Here is an 18,966-nt window from a genome sequence, read left to right as displayed (position 1 = left end):
TAATAAACATGGCAGTCCATGGTAAACTACGGTAAATGCATAGAAAAGCCATGGGAAAAGCATGGCAAAACTGCAAACACACAGTGGTAAACTTTTATAAAGGTTCCATTATGACCACTATACTGGTGATTGAGAAGGGATTATTGTAAACACACATTACTTGTAAAACAACTGCAGTTCAAATACAGCACAATTACAGACAAATTGAAAAACTGTGTTGTGCGTCAAATGGTGTTTTCCCTCTTGAACATGTGGTGCCATGATGATAACAAATGAAAAACAACATGCAAACTGTGTTACAGTGAGCCTGTCACTACAAACGTATCAGTTGTTATCTTCATACATCTTTGAAGAAGGCTTTAGAAACCCATTCATTTTTGTTCCTCAGAATATCTCTTATCGTAGCGAGCTTCCTTAAACCGATCCAAAGTGCAGTCTCAAGAAGGAAATAGAATTTATAAAAAATGCGGCTTTTCTGAATTTTTCTGATAACATGCTTAATTGCTAAGAATTTTAATTAGGTGTTACAAAGTTTAATTAATGGCATTGTGAAGACTGCTCGAGGAAGGTATTTCAATTTAACAGCTTTGCAAGCTAAAGAAATAAACAAAAGGCATACAATTAAATCAAGGGTGTTCAGGTTTCCATTACACGAGAGTAGATGTTAAAACTTCATGCTGATTTGAACTCGGCTCTCGCCAAGATAAGCACCAACTAAGACGTAGCTTTACAGTAAACTAATGTGATCCATGTGTGTCTCCATCCATTTACGTTTCCTTCCATATGATGATGTAGATATCCTTCTGTCTGGTGTTAATGGCTGAAGTGTAATGCTGGCTCCAGGGATCAGCTTATTTTGCCTCCCTGGCGCATCAGCACACACAACGGCTGCGATGCTGGCTCCGGGGATCAACCAAAGTGCGGCCTCCCCAGCGCATCAGCATGACAACCGTCTGGATTGAGCTAAGTAGGGTACATCTCTGGGGTTTTCAAGTGGGCACCTTCCATCCTCAGTGTTTCGTCGACTAGCCCACGACACCTCAAGAGGGCTCGACGGTGATTCTGGCGTCCCAGCATCACCCCCCTCCGTCCCCCACTCAACTCAGCCCAGCTTACTTACCTGTCCCCAGCCAGAATCTTTCCGTCTCAACCACAGCCAGTTGCTGCTCCTCTCTGCTGCTTCAGATAAGTTCTTCACTGTGCGACGCAACTCTTGGCCACTGAATCCGACGTCTCTGAGAAACCGGGTTGTAGAGTGTGCCACAAATCCTCGACAACCCACTTCCACTGGGTAAACCCGAACTCTCCATCCTCGCTGTTCCGCTTCAGTGGCTAGTTGAGCATACCGCAGTTTCTTCCTCTCATACGCCTCATCTACAGCATCCTCCCATGGCACTGTTAACTCTACCAGGTGAACAAGGCGTGCTGATCCAGACCACAAGACAATATCTGGTCGAAGGTTAGTGGTGGCAATCTCAGGTGGAAAAATAAGCCGTTGACCAACATCTGCCAGCATATTCCAGTCTCTAGCAGCTTCCAGTTGTCCTGGGCGAGGATTGGTTTTAACACCTTTTCTTGGTGGTTGCTCTCCTGGGCGGAGGAATGTTGTCTTTTGTGTGTAATGTTTTGATGGAACAGGTGGCAACTTATTGGTCATGTTACGCTTGTCTTCCAATGCTAAGGCCAAACATCGCAGCACCTGGTCATGGCGCCAAGTAAACCGTCCTTGGCTAAGAGCCACCTTACATCCTGTCAAAATGTGCCTTAATGTTGCAGGTGATGAACACAAAGGACATGAGGGATCCTCTCCTACCCAGAGGTTTAGGTTCTGTGGTGATGGGAGAACATCATATGTTGACCTGATGAGGAAACTGATCCTGCTCTGTTCCATTGACCATAGGTCTTGCCAGCCAATCTTGCGTTGTTCCACACTCTCCCATCTCATCCATTCTCCCTGTTTGGCCTGGGAAATGGCCTTTATACACCTCATCCTCTCCTCCTGCTTTTGCACCTCGTTGACTACCAGCTTCCTTCTTTGAGCTGGGGCCGCCTTGTGCCATGTAGGAGGAGTTGAACTGAAACCAAGACCCCCTCTTCCATGCTGAACTTGCCCCATGATATCACCAATTCGAAGGGCAGCCTTTGCATCTTCCACAGCTTTCTTTGCCGCCCACTTTCTTCCAGTTTTCAACACAGGTGCTGCCTCCCTTACGCATTTATCCCGTGACTCTACTAATGTCATTTCCAGTCTGACCTTGGCGCACTTAAACTCCTCGGTTAGAGCAGAGACTGGTAGCTGCAGTATTCCTTTACCATAAAGTCCCACTCTGCTGAGGCAGCGTGGAACTCCCAACCATTTCCTGATGTATGAACTGATTAAAGCTTCCAGCTTCTCTACTGTTGTCAAAGAAACCTCGTACACAGTCAGTGGCCACAGCAACCTCGGCAGTAGACCAAACTGAAAGCACCAGAGTTTTAGTTTACCTGGTAGAGCGCAGCTGTCTATGCTCTTCAACCCTTCCACTGCTTGTTGTCTAACTTCTCCCACACGAACTGTGTCCTTTAGATCCCCGTCGTACCATCTCCCAAGACTCTTCACTGGCTTCTCAGACACTGTTGGTATTGCCTCACCATTAATGAAGAATGTTTTATCTACTACTTTGCCTTTAATTATAGAGATGCTCCTTGATTTAGTGGGCTTGAATTGCATTCGTGCCCATTCAATGTTATTGGTTAATTTGCCCAATAATCGATTAGTGCAGGCTACTGTTGTAGTCATGGTTGTCATGTCATCCATATATGCTCGAATTGGTGGTAATCGCATTCCAGAAGCCAAGCGCTCTCCTCCTACTACCCATTTTGATGCCCTAATGATTACTTCCATTGCCATGGTAAAAGCCAGTGGAGAAATGGTGCATCCTGCCATTATTCCAACCTCTAGGCATTGCCATGTAGTGCTGAATTCTGAAGTTGAAAAACTGAATTGCAAATCTCCAAAATAGGCTTTCACTAAATTTGTTATTGTCATCGGTACACTGAAAAAATCAAATGCTGCCCAAAGTAGTTCATGTGGCACTGAACCATATGCATTAGCCAAATCCAGGAATGTCACATGGAGCTCCTTCCTCTCCTTTTTAGCTGATTGAATTTGTTGCCAGATCACATTGATGTGTTCTAAGCAACCTGGGAAACCTGGAATGCCCGCTTTTTGTATTGAAGTGTCAATGAAGCAGTTCTTTAATAGGTAAGCAGACAATCTCTGAGCAATAATGCTGAAGAAAATCTTGCCTTCTACGTTTAATAGGGAAATGGGACGAAACTGACTGATGCTTGTAGAATCTTTTTCTTTAGGTATAAAGACTCCACCTGCTCGGCGCCATGCTCTTGGTACAACCTGTTTTTCCCATGCCACTTTCATCAATTTCCACAGAATTCGTAGAACTCCTGAAGCACTCTTGTACACTCTGTACGGAACTCCATTAGGCCCTGGAGATGATGAAGCCCTTGCTTTTTTCACAGCTTGCTCTATTTCTTTCCACTTAGGTGCACAGTCCTCCATTTGGTATTCTGGTGGATTGATAGGTGGGATGTCTGACGGAATTGACATAGGCTCCTGCCTTTTTGAATCTGTATGTGTTTCCTCCAAATATCTCTCCAGCTCAACCTTAGATGCTTTTAGTGTGCCATTCTTCTCACTGGTGAATAACTTCTTTACAAATTTGAATGGGTCTTTATAAAAGTTAGCTCTCGCACGCTCCTTCTTTTTGTAGCGTTTCCGTAGGCGCTCAGCTCTGCGCAATGTTGCAAGCTTATCTTTTATGACCTTTTGTAAGAGATTGAGTCCCTCCTTCTGACTTTGTTCTGCTCTTCTCCATTGGTTCCTCAGCTGTCTCCTTTCTCTAACTAAGCGTTCAATCTCCTGCTGCCGTCTAGACTTTCCAGGAATAGTTTGTACTTTTTCCTTCCTTTTTTCAACTCCAAACCTCTCACTTCCATATGCGTAGATGATGTCCCCAAATTTATCCAGCTTCTTTTCAACTGTTCCACTTAATCTTTCCAATGCGACGCAGAGATCTGTGTTTACTGTGTCCCATGCAGTTTTCTCACAAGCTCTTGGCCATTTAACTCCAGGCTTGTGCCCGTTGAGGTTCTTTTCTCTCTTATGCTGGTTTGTCTGACCGGGTTCACAAGGATCATTAGGTTCATCACTAACTGTGTCCATGCAAGTCCTCCTCACATCTATGACAGGGGTGCTGATATCCTGCGAACTGTGGTTTGCTTCCTGTCGCTGGATTTCATTCGACTGACTTGACTGACTTCGTAAGAAGTACTGATCAATGCGAGGCCCTTGTCCCTTCTCCCTCAAGCATTTCATTCTCCCTTGATGAATCTTCAAACCCCTGACCGTTGTCGCCTTGCTCCAGCCGCAGACACAAACCTGGAGTTCCATGTCTTTGTTAACTGCAGATCTTGAACTAGTCTTTTGTGAAGTACTCTCCATACTCATATCCGTTTCCGTTCCTAAGTCGTTAACCGTGTTGTCCAACGTTGAGTCATCTTCCGCCCCCGCTCTCGCAGACTCTAGGGGTATTTTTCTCTTTAATTTCTTAGAAGCCTTGGGCGGGTGTCTCCAGCATCCTGTAAACACAGAGCTGGATACTGCCGACAAGGGTAGCTAACCCTTACCAGCCCCAATGGGGTCTCTTTCCTCCTGTCAGCTGTCTCTCCAGGCTGTCACAAGGTCTTTCCCTTGTTGCCAGCTGCACTATTCACAGCAGTCACTGGACGTATCCAGATCTTCATGATTTCCATTACACGAGAGTAGATGTTAAAACTTCATGCTGATTTGAACTCGGCTCTCGCCAAGATAAGCACCAACTAAGACGTAGCTTTACAGTAAACTAATGTGATCCATGTGTGTCTCCATCCATTTACGTTTCCTTCCATATGATGATGTAGATATCCTTCTGTCTGGTGTTAATGGCTGAAGTGTAATGCTGGCTCCAGGGATCAGCTTATTTTGCCTCCCTGGCGCATCAGCACACACAACGGCTGCGATGCTGGCTCCGGGGATCAACCAAAGTGCGGCCTCCCCAGCGCATCAGCATGACAACCGTCTGGATTGAGCTAAGTAGGGTACATCTCTGGGGTTTTCAAGTGGGCACCTTCCATCCTCAGTGTTTCGTCGACTAGCCCACGACACCTCAAGAGGGCTCGACGGTGATTCTGGCGTCCCAGCATCACCCCCCTCCGTCCCCCACTCAACTCAGCCCAGCTTACTTACCTGTCCCCAGCCAGAATCTTTCCGTCTCAACCACAGCCAGTTGCTGCTCCTCTCTGCTGCTTCAGATAAGTTCTTCACTGTGCGACGCAACTCTTGGCCACTGAATCCGACGTCTCTGAGAAACCGGGTTGTAGAGTGTGCCACAAATCCTCGACAACCCACTTCCACTGGGTAAACCCGAACTCTCCATCCTCGCTGTTCCGCTTCAGTGGCTAGTTGAGCATACCGCAGTTTCTTCCTCTCATACGCCTCATCTACAGCATCATTAGCCACAAGCCATGAAGCACATCTAGTGTTTCTGTTTGTTATGGAATCTCTGTTGGGGTATAATCCACTAGAAAGAATCTTCATGATGGTGTATTGTTGAGCTTTGGGGTTATGCTATAGATGTGTGTTTAAAACCCAATGAAGCTTTACAGTTCAGTGTATTCCTGTCAGAACACAATAAAGATGGAGAAACAAATATTGTCATGGCAAACCCAAAATCAACAGGATTTGTACCTTTGCAAAAGTGAACTATTGTCATTTAGTTGATGAAACAGAAACACATTTTGCCTAAGTTGAAATATGTACCATTCAGAACAACTGCAATAAATATTGCTATTGGACTTGTCATAGGTTCTGGAGCAAGTGACTTACTTGGGTCATCCTAGTGGCTGGGCAAAGTCTTGTGGGCTCTTGCACCCAGGTGTTCTGTGGCAGCCATGCAGGTTATCCTGGCGAAACTCTGAAATACACTGAACTTAACAACTAACATTTACCTACCTACGGCACACTCATGCAAACTTACCTCAGATAGGGAGCAAACACTTTAATTAATTGAATCTGTAATAAATATTCAGGGAATGTAAATTACTCTCAATATCCCGTTGCTTCCACATGTTCCCCATTAGAAAAACAAAACTAAATGAGACTACAAAAATTCCAATATTTATTGTTTTAGCTTTAACCTGATGAAAACAAAGTCAAAACTAATATCTCTCCCTGGAGTTCTAGGGGAAATAGAATAGCTTTGCTTTTTTCCTGCTGCATGTACTAATTCTAAGCCTGTTTTCCCTTAGCACATTTGTACGGTAATTTAGCAGGTTGCAATGTTAAATTTTCAAAACACTAAATGATCACTCATTTGTTTCCCCCAGTTGGCCAGTTTTTTTTTTTTTTTCTGGTGCAGATTCATAGACCAACACATAGTGAGCACAGCGAGCTCAGGAGAGAAAGATCCATGTAAATAATGTAAAATACTGCAAGGGGAACTGTGACAATTTTAGTATTATATTCCATCAGTGTATGTACTGTATTGTATGCATTTGTAGTATTTTTAACAACCATTAATCACTGTGCTTTACCATACTTTCACTATGGAACCTGTATATTTTCGTAAACTTTTATAAATGTATAGAAGGTGCCCCAAGTAACTCACCTTGTAAAAGCACAGCCACCTGGGTGTTCAGGGTGTCATACAAGTGTGGTTTGCATCCTAAGTGTGTTTAGAGATTAAATTTGTCAAGATATTGCACACCATGGCACTTCAGTGACCCCTACTGGTCAGGTACCAAAAGAGTCCAGGTGCAGAACTCCCCAGGCTGAGCTGGGCCTCTAGGGTTCAGTAACTTGGTACAATATGCTGCTTATATTTGTTGGTTAAAAAGCGTCAATCTCAGTCCTGCTGATTGGTAACTGGTTTGCAGCATTCAAATTGAGCACATCAAATTGGATAGAAAAATGTAATTGTTTTTACAAATAAATAAAGGTAGACAAGCACAGGTAACCTGTAAATGCAAGAGCAAAATCCAACTACTTTGGAGACAAGTGAAACAAACACTGTCATTACAAGTAGAGAAGAAGCAAAAGCGCAGCTCTCACCATAAAAACACAAGAGCGCCACATTTTGTGCACAAGAGACTCCCCCATGCTTGAACTGTCATTATGTTTGAATAGCTGTGCTTGTTTCACAGTAGGAAAGAAATAGAAAAAAGTCATGGGACTTACTTGAAGCAAGGCTCATGCAAGTCATATGAGCATTGAAGCATTTTGGAAGCCTCAGTTGTGCTGCTAACAAATGAAAGAGTTTCACAAGGAGACAGTGAGGAGTATGGAGGACTGGGTCCTGTGTGTGAGCTCTTTGAGGGAGGTGTGTGAAAGTTGCTTCTGCTGCTGTTTCCCAGATAAAACAGAAGAGGGGGGCACTCAGGACAGCGAAAGTCTAGATGAACTCCCTGCCATGGAGGTACTGTATCGATGTTGAGAACTGCCTGGGCTTAGAGTGGCCTTGCTTGCTTGCCTGCCTGTGTGTTGGATTAGCATACATATTACTTCTGAGATTCTGCTTTGTGGGATTGAGCCACAACAATAGCCTGTGCTGCTGTCGTGATGAACGCTGTAAGCTAGTATCCCAGGACCACTTCACCTACAAAGTATCTATACTTCTGTTGAGACGGTCTTAATATTTTCATCCGGGTTCTATTCTTAAAATGATCTTAGTTTAGACCACAGGGAAATGTTGTTTATTTTTTGCAGGTAATGTATATAATATATAGAAGACCATGATATTGATGTGATGCAGCCATCTGAAATGTCTTTGTATCAGACAGTTTCTATTAGATGGCTTGTTTCATTGTTATAGTATCTATCAGCTTGAAATGATGACACGTTTGATAACTGTTTAGTTATTCTTATTTACTATATATTTATACAAATATATTGTATAGGTTGCTATGTAAGATACAAGCCTGATATCAGTTTGTATCATACAGGACCCTATACAGTTTTTCATGCACAAACATGTAGAGCATCTCAGGTTACTCTCTATATTGCTTGCTACAAATGTTTATTATGGGTTTAACCTTGAATGATTGTCCTGATTCAACCATCCAGAATGATAGTTTTCCTTCCAGAGTATTCCTGCAGTCTTTGTTACTGACATTGCTGATGCCACAGGCACTGAACCACCCCTTCCTTTCCACCAGGAACTCTCCAGCCTGTCTAATTATTGCCTGAAGACAGAGTTTGTTATGTTGTTCCCTGCTCCCTGTCACAAGGTTAAGCGAGAACATCAGTCCAGTTGCTGTCTGGCAGTTTCGTCAAAGGCCCTGGGTTTGTCCTGTGGAGACCCAGGATCAAAGCCCTGTCGACTGCTGTTATTGTTAAAGGGCCATACAATTTGACACAACAGTTCATGTCGCTGCAGTTCAGAGGCTGTGTATAATTGACTAGATTTCTGGATTCACAGCAGCTGAGGCACGTTGAAGAAACAATATGAAGAATCCTGCCACTGGTGGGACAGCCTCGTCTGTATCTAAACTCAGTCTTTAGCATTACTAGTTCATTGAAACAGAACCAGGTGTTGGATTAACGCATCAACCTTTCACCTCAGGTTCAAATCCAGCTTAGGTAACAAGGAAGTTTCCTCATAATTGAATTGATATTGTGAAGGTTGTTTTGTCTAAAAGTCAGAGATGTTCCACAAATACCTGTATAGATGAAAAGTAGTTTATTCTTTATTTTCCCCAAAGAAATGTGCTTTTGCTGAGGTGACTGGCTGCCAAGGCAGTTACAATGATGACGCAAACCCTTTTTATGCAGAGCAATAAGGCGCCTGAGGGACAGATTGCTCATTTAAATATTTTGCATATTTACAGATGGGATGATTATCAGTTTTTGCATATCAACATTTTTTAAACAGGCAACAAATGCCCCCAGCCCAGTTGTTCTGCAGTCATGGATCTTTGTTTAAATTGGTGGTTATAATTACAGATACATAAAAACAGAAACCTCGCTGTTCCTCTGGGTCTACAATGCATGAATGCATATTTAAAAAAAAAAAAATGTTGTACTCAAAAACCTGCTCTAGTTTAAAGAAGCCAACAACGGTTTATAAACATTGCATGCATATGAAACATGCATTATACACTAAGAAGAATGGTTTTAAATAACTCATGAACTAACTTTGTAAACTGTGCCCTAAACGATATGCAGACAATTTAATCATCTTTTTCTATGTTAATGTTTTCCAGCTGACTGACCTCACCGATTCTGCATTTCCTTCAGAGGAGATCCAGCCCCATTGGTTCCACACCCTACAGGTCAGGAGGTTGACAGTTCAAAGGTCAAGGAGCAACAGTGACCCATTGGGAAGAAAGAGCTTCGAAGAAGGATTCCAATGGGTGAGGACCTGTTGAAATTGTTTCCACAGGAAAGATGGGAATGTGAGCTGCCTTTATTTATATATTTATACATCCTGCAGAAGCAAGGAAGCTATTGGCAGGGTTTGCTACAAATGATATAATATATGCCCACATTATATACAGCAGTAGGCAGTCCCTACTATTAACTAATTCAGCTCTGTCCTGCATGTATTTGGGTGCAGGAGGAAAGAATCTACCCCCCAAAAAAACACTACTGGGGTACCATACTGCAGATGTCATCATTACCAGTAATGACAACACAGTGGATAACAAATATTTCACTGTGGTCCGTATATGGTAGCACACTACTATTGTGTTTTGACATATCCTACCATTATAATGTCAAAATCTGAAAATCTTGGTTCAGTTCTACCAATGGCTAGCATAGAGCTCTGTTCGGAATTGTACTAACTGTGAATTCCCATTGATAGTTTATAATGACAACGTAATTGGATGGTGCTATCTATTTTTCCCGATAAAGAGCAAAGCTAACCCTAATCAATCCTTGCATTTAGAGAACTGGCCTCCAGTTTGGGACAGCCACCTCCTACCTGAACCTGGAGAAGCTGGGAGAGGGTTCCTACGCCACTGTTTATAAAGGGATCAGCCGGTCAGTGTAGGCTTTGCATGCAAACCCTGATTTCTGAACATATTACACTTAAAAAATTGTGAAATACTTCTCAAAACCAACCTTATACTGTATATGTTTACAATGGTATATTTGCTCAGTAATTTTACAGGTTACATATTGGATTAAATTGGTTAAACGTGGAATTTACCGTAAATTACCATAATTTGGTGATTTGCTTGCCTCTGCCCCTGGGGTGTTTGGATACTGCAATCCAGCACTATAAACACCCGTGTCTGTGTGTGCATGTGTTTGTGTGTGTTTGGAGGAGTGCTTTAGGAAGCGTGTCCCACAGGGAAGTTGACTCTCCCACCCTTTGGACCCGGTCAGGGTGTATATTTATTCTTCATTAAAAGTCATACAGGTTGCTTATTAGTCTGTTGGCAGTAAAATTGGGCTGCTATATGTGTGTGGACAGTTGAGCAAAAACGGTAACCCACACTGCAAATAATTTGTGATACCAAATGTACAAATGATAATTTTTTTTTTTTTCTGGCTGAGCTTTTATACAACTGTTGCCACGGTGCAGATAATTTAAGGCTTCCAAACACGCTAATCTATACTGTGACACTGTGGCAAAGTTTAACAGCTGAAATATCAAAAAGCCCTGCTTGCACTACAAATATTGTAAATAATTAAGGAAATTCAGGCAAGGGAAAGATACAGCTGGACAGTCATTGCATTGCCGGCTGTTAATTAAAACCAGACTGTCTGAGCACAGATTCAGTCTAAGTGATGCTTTTATTTATGGATTGATTGCAGGATAAATGGACACCTTGTTGCTTTAAAAGTGATTAGGATGAAGACAGAAGAAGGCGTGCCATTCACAGCTATTAGAGAAGGTAGGGTCATTTTACACAACTTCATTTGTTGTTTTAGTCCTCTACTGCAAATCTGAACAGAGAAGCTGTAAAACTGAGGAAAGGGCAAATCATGCTATACAATGCAGTGACACCAAAACATTTCAGATCTTAGGGGCTGTATTCCACTATAAAGATAATGAAGACTGTTGTATTGAAAGCATCTTCAATAGATACCGTAAACAGTGCAATATCACTATTCAAACATTACATACAGATTAGATTTGATAACTTTTCCTCTGGAGGCCTGGGCCCCAGATTGAGAACCATTTTTCTATTGCTTTGCAACAAGACAACATCCTCAGTTTATGAATGAATATGTTACAGCGATGAATTAGCTAATTAATTGATCAGTTAGCTAATTAATGATTAATGATTGGTTTGTGAATTTATTACGGTGTGATATGATTTTCCCACCTGCATAGTTTACTAGCTGCTCTTAGCATGGGATACATACTCACTAGGTGACACAGCAATTGCTGTGGAGATGGAGTCATTTGGCTCCTATACTTGCAGCAGCATGCTCCAAAGACAACTGGGCTACCAACAAAAGCTATTTTTCTTGGTATTTAGCTGCTTTCCTTTGGGAAATAACACATTAACACACTGGGAAGTCTTCAGATCTTGAGATCATTCTACTAACTCAGGGGTTTCCAAACTTTTTTTTACGTATGTAGATTTATGACTTTCATTTATGACTTGATTTAGTTACTATTGAAACATATATAAAGTACTCAACATTTTAAATGTTAATAGCTAATTAATCACAAAAACGTATTCATCATAGGCATCAATTGAATTTTTAAATGAATGTTATCAAGAAACAAACGTTAGCATGAAAACGTTTCTTCTAAAGAAAAAACCTGTTCCAGCACCTCAAAGCTGAGCCCACGGTACAAATGCATTCAAACTTCTGTAGCTGCCTTTTTTGGTCTTTGTGCTTTGCAAAAAGTATTCTTTGGTAGCGTTTTCGACATACTGTAATTTTATAACATTCTGAACACACTTTTTACACCTGCAGCAGAGCGATCACGTGACCTTAACACTGCCTTATTGTCAAAGCTCTCGCTTTAAACCCCGCCTACAGGCAGGCAATTTGATTTGTGAATTTCTGCATTGATTGACAGTCCGCCAAGACTCCCTTGACAGCAGCTGCCGGCGCTTGCTTTTCGCCATTAATAGAAAAAAAAAACAAACATATAATGTCATTGCTCCCGCGGTCCACTAGGGACTGTGTCGGACCACAGTTTGGAACCCCTGTACTAACTGACTTCTTTTGCCTAACAATCACTTTTTGTTGTGAAATTTCAGCCTCATTGCTTAAGGGCCTGAAACATGCCAATATTGTCCTTCTCCATGACATCATTCACACAAGAGAGACCCTGACATTTGTTTTTGAGTATGTGGTGAGTTATACTATTCCTGGTTCAACATTTGTCTAGTAATAATTCATTTCTTAACCATTTAGTAACCTATTATAACAGTAGGGTTGTTCTGTATGGTTCTCTATTATTGGTTCTGTGTAGGTCACTATTTGCCACGCTTACAAACTATTTGAGGTACTGCAGCACTTACTAAATCAAATAGTTATCTCTATTTATGGATATCAATATATTTTGTGCAGGGTCATTCTGCATACATTCATCTTTCCCAATACTGGTTGGAGAGAATATACTTCTGGTCTTACCATATCACTCTCTGTTGGTATGGTACCAAATTGAAATGGGCCCCAGACAAAGGAAGAAATGTTACACAGCAATTTATAAAGATTTATCAGCTGCTCAGAGGCAGAACTGTATGGTCTTTTACAGAGCCATTGAAACATGTGCATCTGGTGACTTTAATGGCAAACAACCCTGAAATTTGCCTGGAATTGAATTACAGCTGTTCTACCATTGCAGCTGCTCACACAGAATACATGTCCTCCGGATAGCAGCTACTAAAAGGTGCTTTTATTTACTAAAAGCAGAACATTTAATTTTTGCCGAATTTCACTGTGCCAAATTCTAACTTTTTCTTGAAAATGCTGAGATGAGAATCTTTATCTGATGTGGTTCAACTACTCTTTCAAAAGGGCAAAATTACCGGCCAAAGAAATAGAATTGGAGCAAAAAATAGTTCCCCTTTACAGTATTTGTGTGTGATGCCACCTGGTGGTCAAATCACATGATAGAACTAAAAATAATTATTTAAAAAGGCAAGTCGAATCTGAATGTTCTGCTCACTCCCACCCCATGGCACAGCAGGCCTGTATAGAGGTCTAAGAAGCACAACTCCACTCAAAATTGTAGATTAAAAGGAGTTACAGTTCACAACTCAATTTCATAAATCCTACCTGTTGTGCACTTCTATGCGCTATATAGGTCTCACAGGTGCAGTTTTGAAAGTAACACATACCAGTATATAAATATACTGTATACTGTAACAGTAAAAACTGGGCCTTAAGCCTTGGTTATGACTCACAAGATTGACTTATTAGAAAAACAACAGATATAACGCTGGGCAATGATATATTATGTGTTAACAGCTTGTTCTTGTCAACATCCCCCCCCTTTCTCTCTCTCTCTCTCTCTCTCTCTCTCTCTCTCTCTCTCTCTCTCTCTCTCTCTCTCTCTCTCTCTCTCTCTCTCTCTCTCTCTCTAGCAAACTGATCTAGCACAATATATGATTCAGCACCCTGGGGGCCTGCATTCATACAATGTAAAGGTAACAGTTACTGAATATATAATATAAAACTCTGATGGAGAGAGTGGTATTTTAGAGTTAAAGTGTATTGTCCTCATTGTGTTTGCAATCATTCTCAGTGGTTATGTTGCTCCAATACAGAGTTATTATCAATAGTCTCTAAATCTGCCTTTAACTTGTCTAGAGAGCCCTAAATGCCGGGAATGGTCACAGTAAGACCCTACCTTTAACGTTAACTTTCTGACTGAGTGAGTGAGTAACAGTCACAAATATGACTCTATTCAGGACGTTTTCTCAACTGCCTCCCTTGCATGTTTCATATTACTGTTTCCCATCAGAAGTTCACTATGATATACTGTGGCAAATCACAGAGCAGTCAGTACATGGTAAATAACACAGTTAACCATGGTTGGGCATAGTACAAGCATGGGAAACTACAAAAAAGCAGATTTCTAAAACATGTCTAATTGACAGCACTTTTAGCAGCAAATGCAAGGTATTAGAAAAGTATGAAAATGAGTACCACATGTAAAAACCGAAAGTATGAATTTGGACATTGGAAATGACTGGCATTTTTTGGTTATCGCCGATAATTCCAGGTTAATTAATTCCCAGAAATGTCGATCACTCTAAAAGTGTTTCCATATAGCCCAATCACTGGGACTTATTAAATACAACCTATGACATATCCAGTCTGGAACACTGTTAGGTTAAATAGCTAACATGACACATGGTTGTGCAAAATATGATCTTGTATTACAGATAATCGGTTGCCGTCACTTTGCTAAGCAAGGAGTGTGTCATGTGAAGTGACTTGTAGTCTTGATGTTTCTCTCGCAGGTCTTACTGTTTCAATTGCTGAGGGGTCTGTCATATATCCACCGCCAGAGGATTCTGCACCGAGACCTCAAACCGCAGAACCTGCTGATCAGCTACCTGGGGGAGCTCAAGCTTGCAGATTTTGGTGAGTTCAGGACCAGAAACAAGCCACTGCATTTACTTTTCTGCTTCACTGCACAGTTTGAAACAAAATTAACTCTGAAAGTCTGGAGTCATTAACCATCAAGGTTTCAAACAGTTTTTTTTTTTCTACCGAGAAACCTTTGCATAAGAATAAAATGTTAAAATGACCCATAACCTCTAAATCAAGTAATGTTAAAATATAGCGAGCCCTCCATTGTAACGATTTGTTGTTTGGCAGGTTTGGCCCGGGCCAAGTCTATCCCCAGTCAAACCTACTCCTCAGAGGTGGTGACGCTGTGGTACCGGCCCCCTGATGTTCTTCTAGGAGCCACGGACTACTCCACCGGACTGGACATGTGGTGAGAGCCCCTGCACTCCATCCTTCAAACAATCTCAAAGACTGGGTATAGCTGTGTACACCACCGCTGTCATCCAGTCATATTGTAATGAATCTCCTCCTTTTAGCGGCTGATGAGTTAATAATTCTGACATCAGCATTAGACATGTACTTACCTCTCGACTTGCTCTTTATTGAATAGTAAGGCATTTGTCTTGAACCTTTCTATTCAATTCAATGGGCTGAGATGCCAAATTCATTACAGTGGTGCCCTATGAGAAATAATCTTGACCCCTGTTGTTGAAACAGGTATTTAAATGTCTGTGTTCTTTGCATTATTATTATTATTATTGTTATTATAAGCTATAACATTTGTGTTGGATTGTGAGCTTGTGTTATTTGCATCATTATTATTATTATTATTATTATTATTATTATTATTATTATTATTATTATTATAAGCTATAACATTTATGTTGGCTTGTGAGACACATGATTCTGTAAAGTCACTCCGAATCCTTAGGGACAGCGAGTGGTCACAAATCTGACACTGAAACTCCCTCTCTGAGCCGAGATGGACACACACTTGTGTTTACAATCGAGGACAAGATTTGATTAAGCAGGGGGAGAATGTAATGAATCTCCTCCTACCGGCTGATGAGTTAATTATGCTGACATCAGCATAAGACATGTACTTACCTCTCGACTAGAGCTTGCTCTTTAGTTGAATGGTAAGTTGTTTGTCTATTCTAGTTGTTCTTCAGAATCACTTTGTAGATCATTTTTCAGTTTCAGTCTCTTTGTCATTGCATTCCCAGGGGTGTGGGCTGTATATTTATCGAGATGCTACAAGGATCCCCTGCTTTCCCTGGTGTCACAGATATCGTTGAACAACTGCAGAAGATCTGGGCAGTAAGTGAAAAAGCTGAGCAATAGGCTCTCCCAGACATGAGACTGTGATGTGACAATGCATCATTGTCTGATTAATATTGTGCAAAGATGTGGCATACTCTGGGCACTAAGTGACTTCAAAGGATTTGCCTCTGCCTCTATACTGTATCCATTTCAAACAGGTGTTCAAACTTCACAAAATTTGGTAAGATATATTCAGGTTGTTAATTTGCTTTTTTCATTGTAAAAGGGGAAAATGGTTAATGTTACAAAACCAGTAAAAAAAACAAAACAACTTAGGTTGGTACATCTATCCACTCGTTATTTTTAGATTTTTTTTTTTAAATAATAATGAATGTTTTATATACAGTATTATTTTACAGTGAACTAATAATTAATTAGCTTTTTTTAAATCAATGATTATTTATTGTTAATTCCTTGCACGGCTGTATTTGATGGCTTTTATATGAGGTTTTATAGCAAAACCAGTCCTAGATACTGATCTGGGGATTTCTGGCACACCATCATGATGTCAGCAAGTGAATGTCAATGTAAATGTAATATGCATACAGGCCATGAGACAGTAGAGGGGTTGGCATCCAGAAATCCTGCACTGGACAGTCCCTGAGAAGCCATGAGAAATCCTCAGCCTAATGTTTCTATTGAACACACATCTTTACCGTATCAAAACCCACCAAATTAGATTTTAAAGCAAAGCTACAAAGATAAAAAGACTGTATCTAAATCATCATCTCACCGTATGGTTATTGTAATATAGTAACAAAGTCCTCTTAATATAGTTACACTCACTCTCTCCTTGTGATGAGCAGAGGCTGGGGTGATGCAGGTGCAGTATTGGTAATGGGTCTCATGTCAGAGCATGGCTTGCCTTGATAGGCATATATTACATAATGGTGTTGGTGTTGTTGCTGTAGTTGTTTTACAATATTTTTTTTTATCTATCACAAAATAATGGTGCAAATAAGAATGCACAAAAAAAACTGACCCAATTCAACATTATTTATCAAAGCTTTTATTTTTATTTTTTAACCAATGCATAATTGAAAAAAAATATTATTGAACCAGTATATATTGTTTGTACAAGTACAATGACTGCTATTGTGGATACTGTACCTTACTCAGTACATGTGGAAGGCAACTACAGTGAAACTGCATACATCTTGTTAATGTAACTGCACTTTGAAGTGTTTCCTATAGTTTTATTAAAGTGTTTTTCAGCTGCCCAGGTGGGTCAGATCCCTGAGGAGAATGTGGGTCTAGTTGTCCTAACCCCTAAATTGAAAACTCTAGCAAACAGCCTTCCCTTTGACAAACACCGAACCCACAATGGACAGGCTGGGAGTCTAATTGGATTGACAGGGGGGAGGCTGTTCACTTCTAGGTCGCTGGTTCAATTCCAGTGTAGGGAATACCTTTGTTAGCAGCCTGTCAGGGAGGCCCGGGAGGGTAATTCCTCCAGGGCACAGAAAAGCAGAGGCTCACTTTTGTTTTGTGTGGGGGACCCCTTTTTAAAAATTATTTCGATTAAATAGAGACACCCAAATCCCCCAACTGAAAAAGCTAATTGCAAACAAGAGAGAAAAACTGTACTGCAGTAACTGGTTAATCTATATTGATAATCAAAATCACAAGACCTGTCAGTATTTTCTGTGGACTCCATGTGCAGCCTCTTTGGACCACAGGGGTGCCCAGACCCCAGTTTGGGAACCTCTGCAGCAGAGGCACATCAGTGAGAGTCAGGACAGTGTGTGTTGTCATACTGTAGTGGGGCTTTCACCTTTGGAGGTCTGGGATTGAATCAAGCTTTGGCAATGCAATGGTTTGCTTTGTAAGGGCTCATTTAAGCACAAGTCATACAGAATGTAGCGAATAAGCAATTGGTAGAAGGGTACAGCAGTAGTGACTTCATAATTTGACATTCCACTGGCATCACAATAATGTGTAGCAATACACATTGGTAATCTGCTACATTACTATGGTACCATATGGGTGTGCTACTGTATAAGGACCACTGTGCAACACATTCTGACGATGCTGTGGTCGGATTATGGTTCTGCAAGGTTTTGCTTCAGGTAATACACTGTATTATCGTCATGGTTTCAACCCTTAAGCAAATATGTGTTTGATAGTCTGAACTTAGCTGCTCACTGGAGAGTTGTCCGCATAACAAAACCAGCACACAATTTAACACTTAAAAATGTTTAATGCACATGCTGGTACATGAATAATAAACACAAGTTGATTTTTTTTTTACAAACTTTCAAGGTCCCCTCATAGGGTAAAGGTGGATTTGAGAAGTTTACAGAAGAATACACAGTTTAATATGAAGAAACTGTCTCTGCTGGATCTTAATTGAGTGTTGTGTTTCTCATCTGCAGGTATTAGGGGTTCCTACTGAGGAAACCTGGCCTGGAGTTACTGAACTGCCAAACTACAAACCAGGTTCGTTTTTCAATGTTCTATTTCGATGATTCTCAGATCTAAGCTGCAGCTGTTGACTCTCTTGAGTCTGGTTTTACTAGATTCAATCAGACTCCCTGCCTTATAAAATGTTCTGTATTTTATATATTAGATCATTGCTGTGTCAAAGTATGTTTTCCCAGTTATCACATCAAATGTCATGATAAAGTGACCGCAGTGGTAATAAAGATAAGGAGAACTATTAGTATGTTAGGCGGGTTTCTTGTGTTGTTCTGTCACAACAGAAGACTTGGCAAACGCTATCGCTTACAGCAGTGGGAGTTTATAAATAAATAACGGCTTCAAGCTTGACACGGTAGCAAACCAAATGCTGTTTATATGTATATAAACATCCCTATCTATATACAGTATGTAATATTTTATTAGCTAAATCTCCCTTTAAGTATTTAACTATGCAGAAAATTATTTTTCAGAACGGTATGGGCATCACATTTTGTTTGTTTAAAAGAATTGTTTTAGAGATACTGTAGATTTAGCTGAAGGCTGTCATTGCCCAACCCAGTATCACACAGTGACAGCCAGTGTCTTAAATTCAAAGCCAGCGTCTCCTGGCTCATATCCATGTCTCTAACCACTAAACTACGGTAGCTCCCCAAGGCAAATGTCTATCTCTTATGTTTAATAAATCAGAT

The 18,966-nt window shown here is 40.9% G+C and overlaps 1 protein-coding gene across 3 annotated transcripts in view; it reads left to right on the top strand.

Moving 5' to 3' along the window:
• LOC117426204 (cyclin-dependent kinase 15) overlaps positions 1-18,966 on the top strand; it is a 60,443-nt gene that overhangs the window by 5,893 nt on the left and 35,584 nt on the right. For 2 of the 3 annotated variants that reach the window (XM_034043582.3, XM_034043581.3), the window contains exons 3-11: positions 9,298-9,447; positions 9,984-10,078; positions 10,859-10,938; positions 12,268-12,362; positions 13,600-13,662; positions 14,482-14,605; positions 14,843-14,963; positions 15,760-15,853; positions 18,232-18,295. In XM_034043582.3, coding sequence (XP_033899473.3) covers positions 9,298-9,447; positions 9,984-10,078; positions 10,859-10,938; positions 12,268-12,362; positions 13,600-13,662; positions 14,482-14,605; positions 14,843-14,963; positions 15,760-15,853; positions 18,232-18,295 — 886 coding nt within the window. Of the gene's footprint in view, positions 1-7,404; positions 7,512-9,297; positions 9,448-9,983; positions 10,079-10,858; positions 10,939-12,267; positions 12,363-13,599; positions 13,663-14,481; positions 14,606-14,842; positions 14,964-15,759; positions 15,854-18,231; positions 18,296-18,966 lie in introns of those variants that run through there. The other variant, XM_059033554.1, reaches the window with a different exon arrangement.

The sequence above is a fragment of the Acipenser ruthenus genome, chromosome 11, assembly GCF_902713425.1.
Source record: "Acipenser ruthenus chromosome 11, fAciRut3.2 maternal haplotype, whole genome shotgun sequence".
In the NCBI taxonomy this organism is placed as follows: Eukaryota; Metazoa; Chordata; class Actinopteri; order Acipenseriformes; family Acipenseridae; genus Acipenser; species Acipenser ruthenus.
This window is presented reverse-complemented; position numbering and strand designations above follow the sequence as displayed.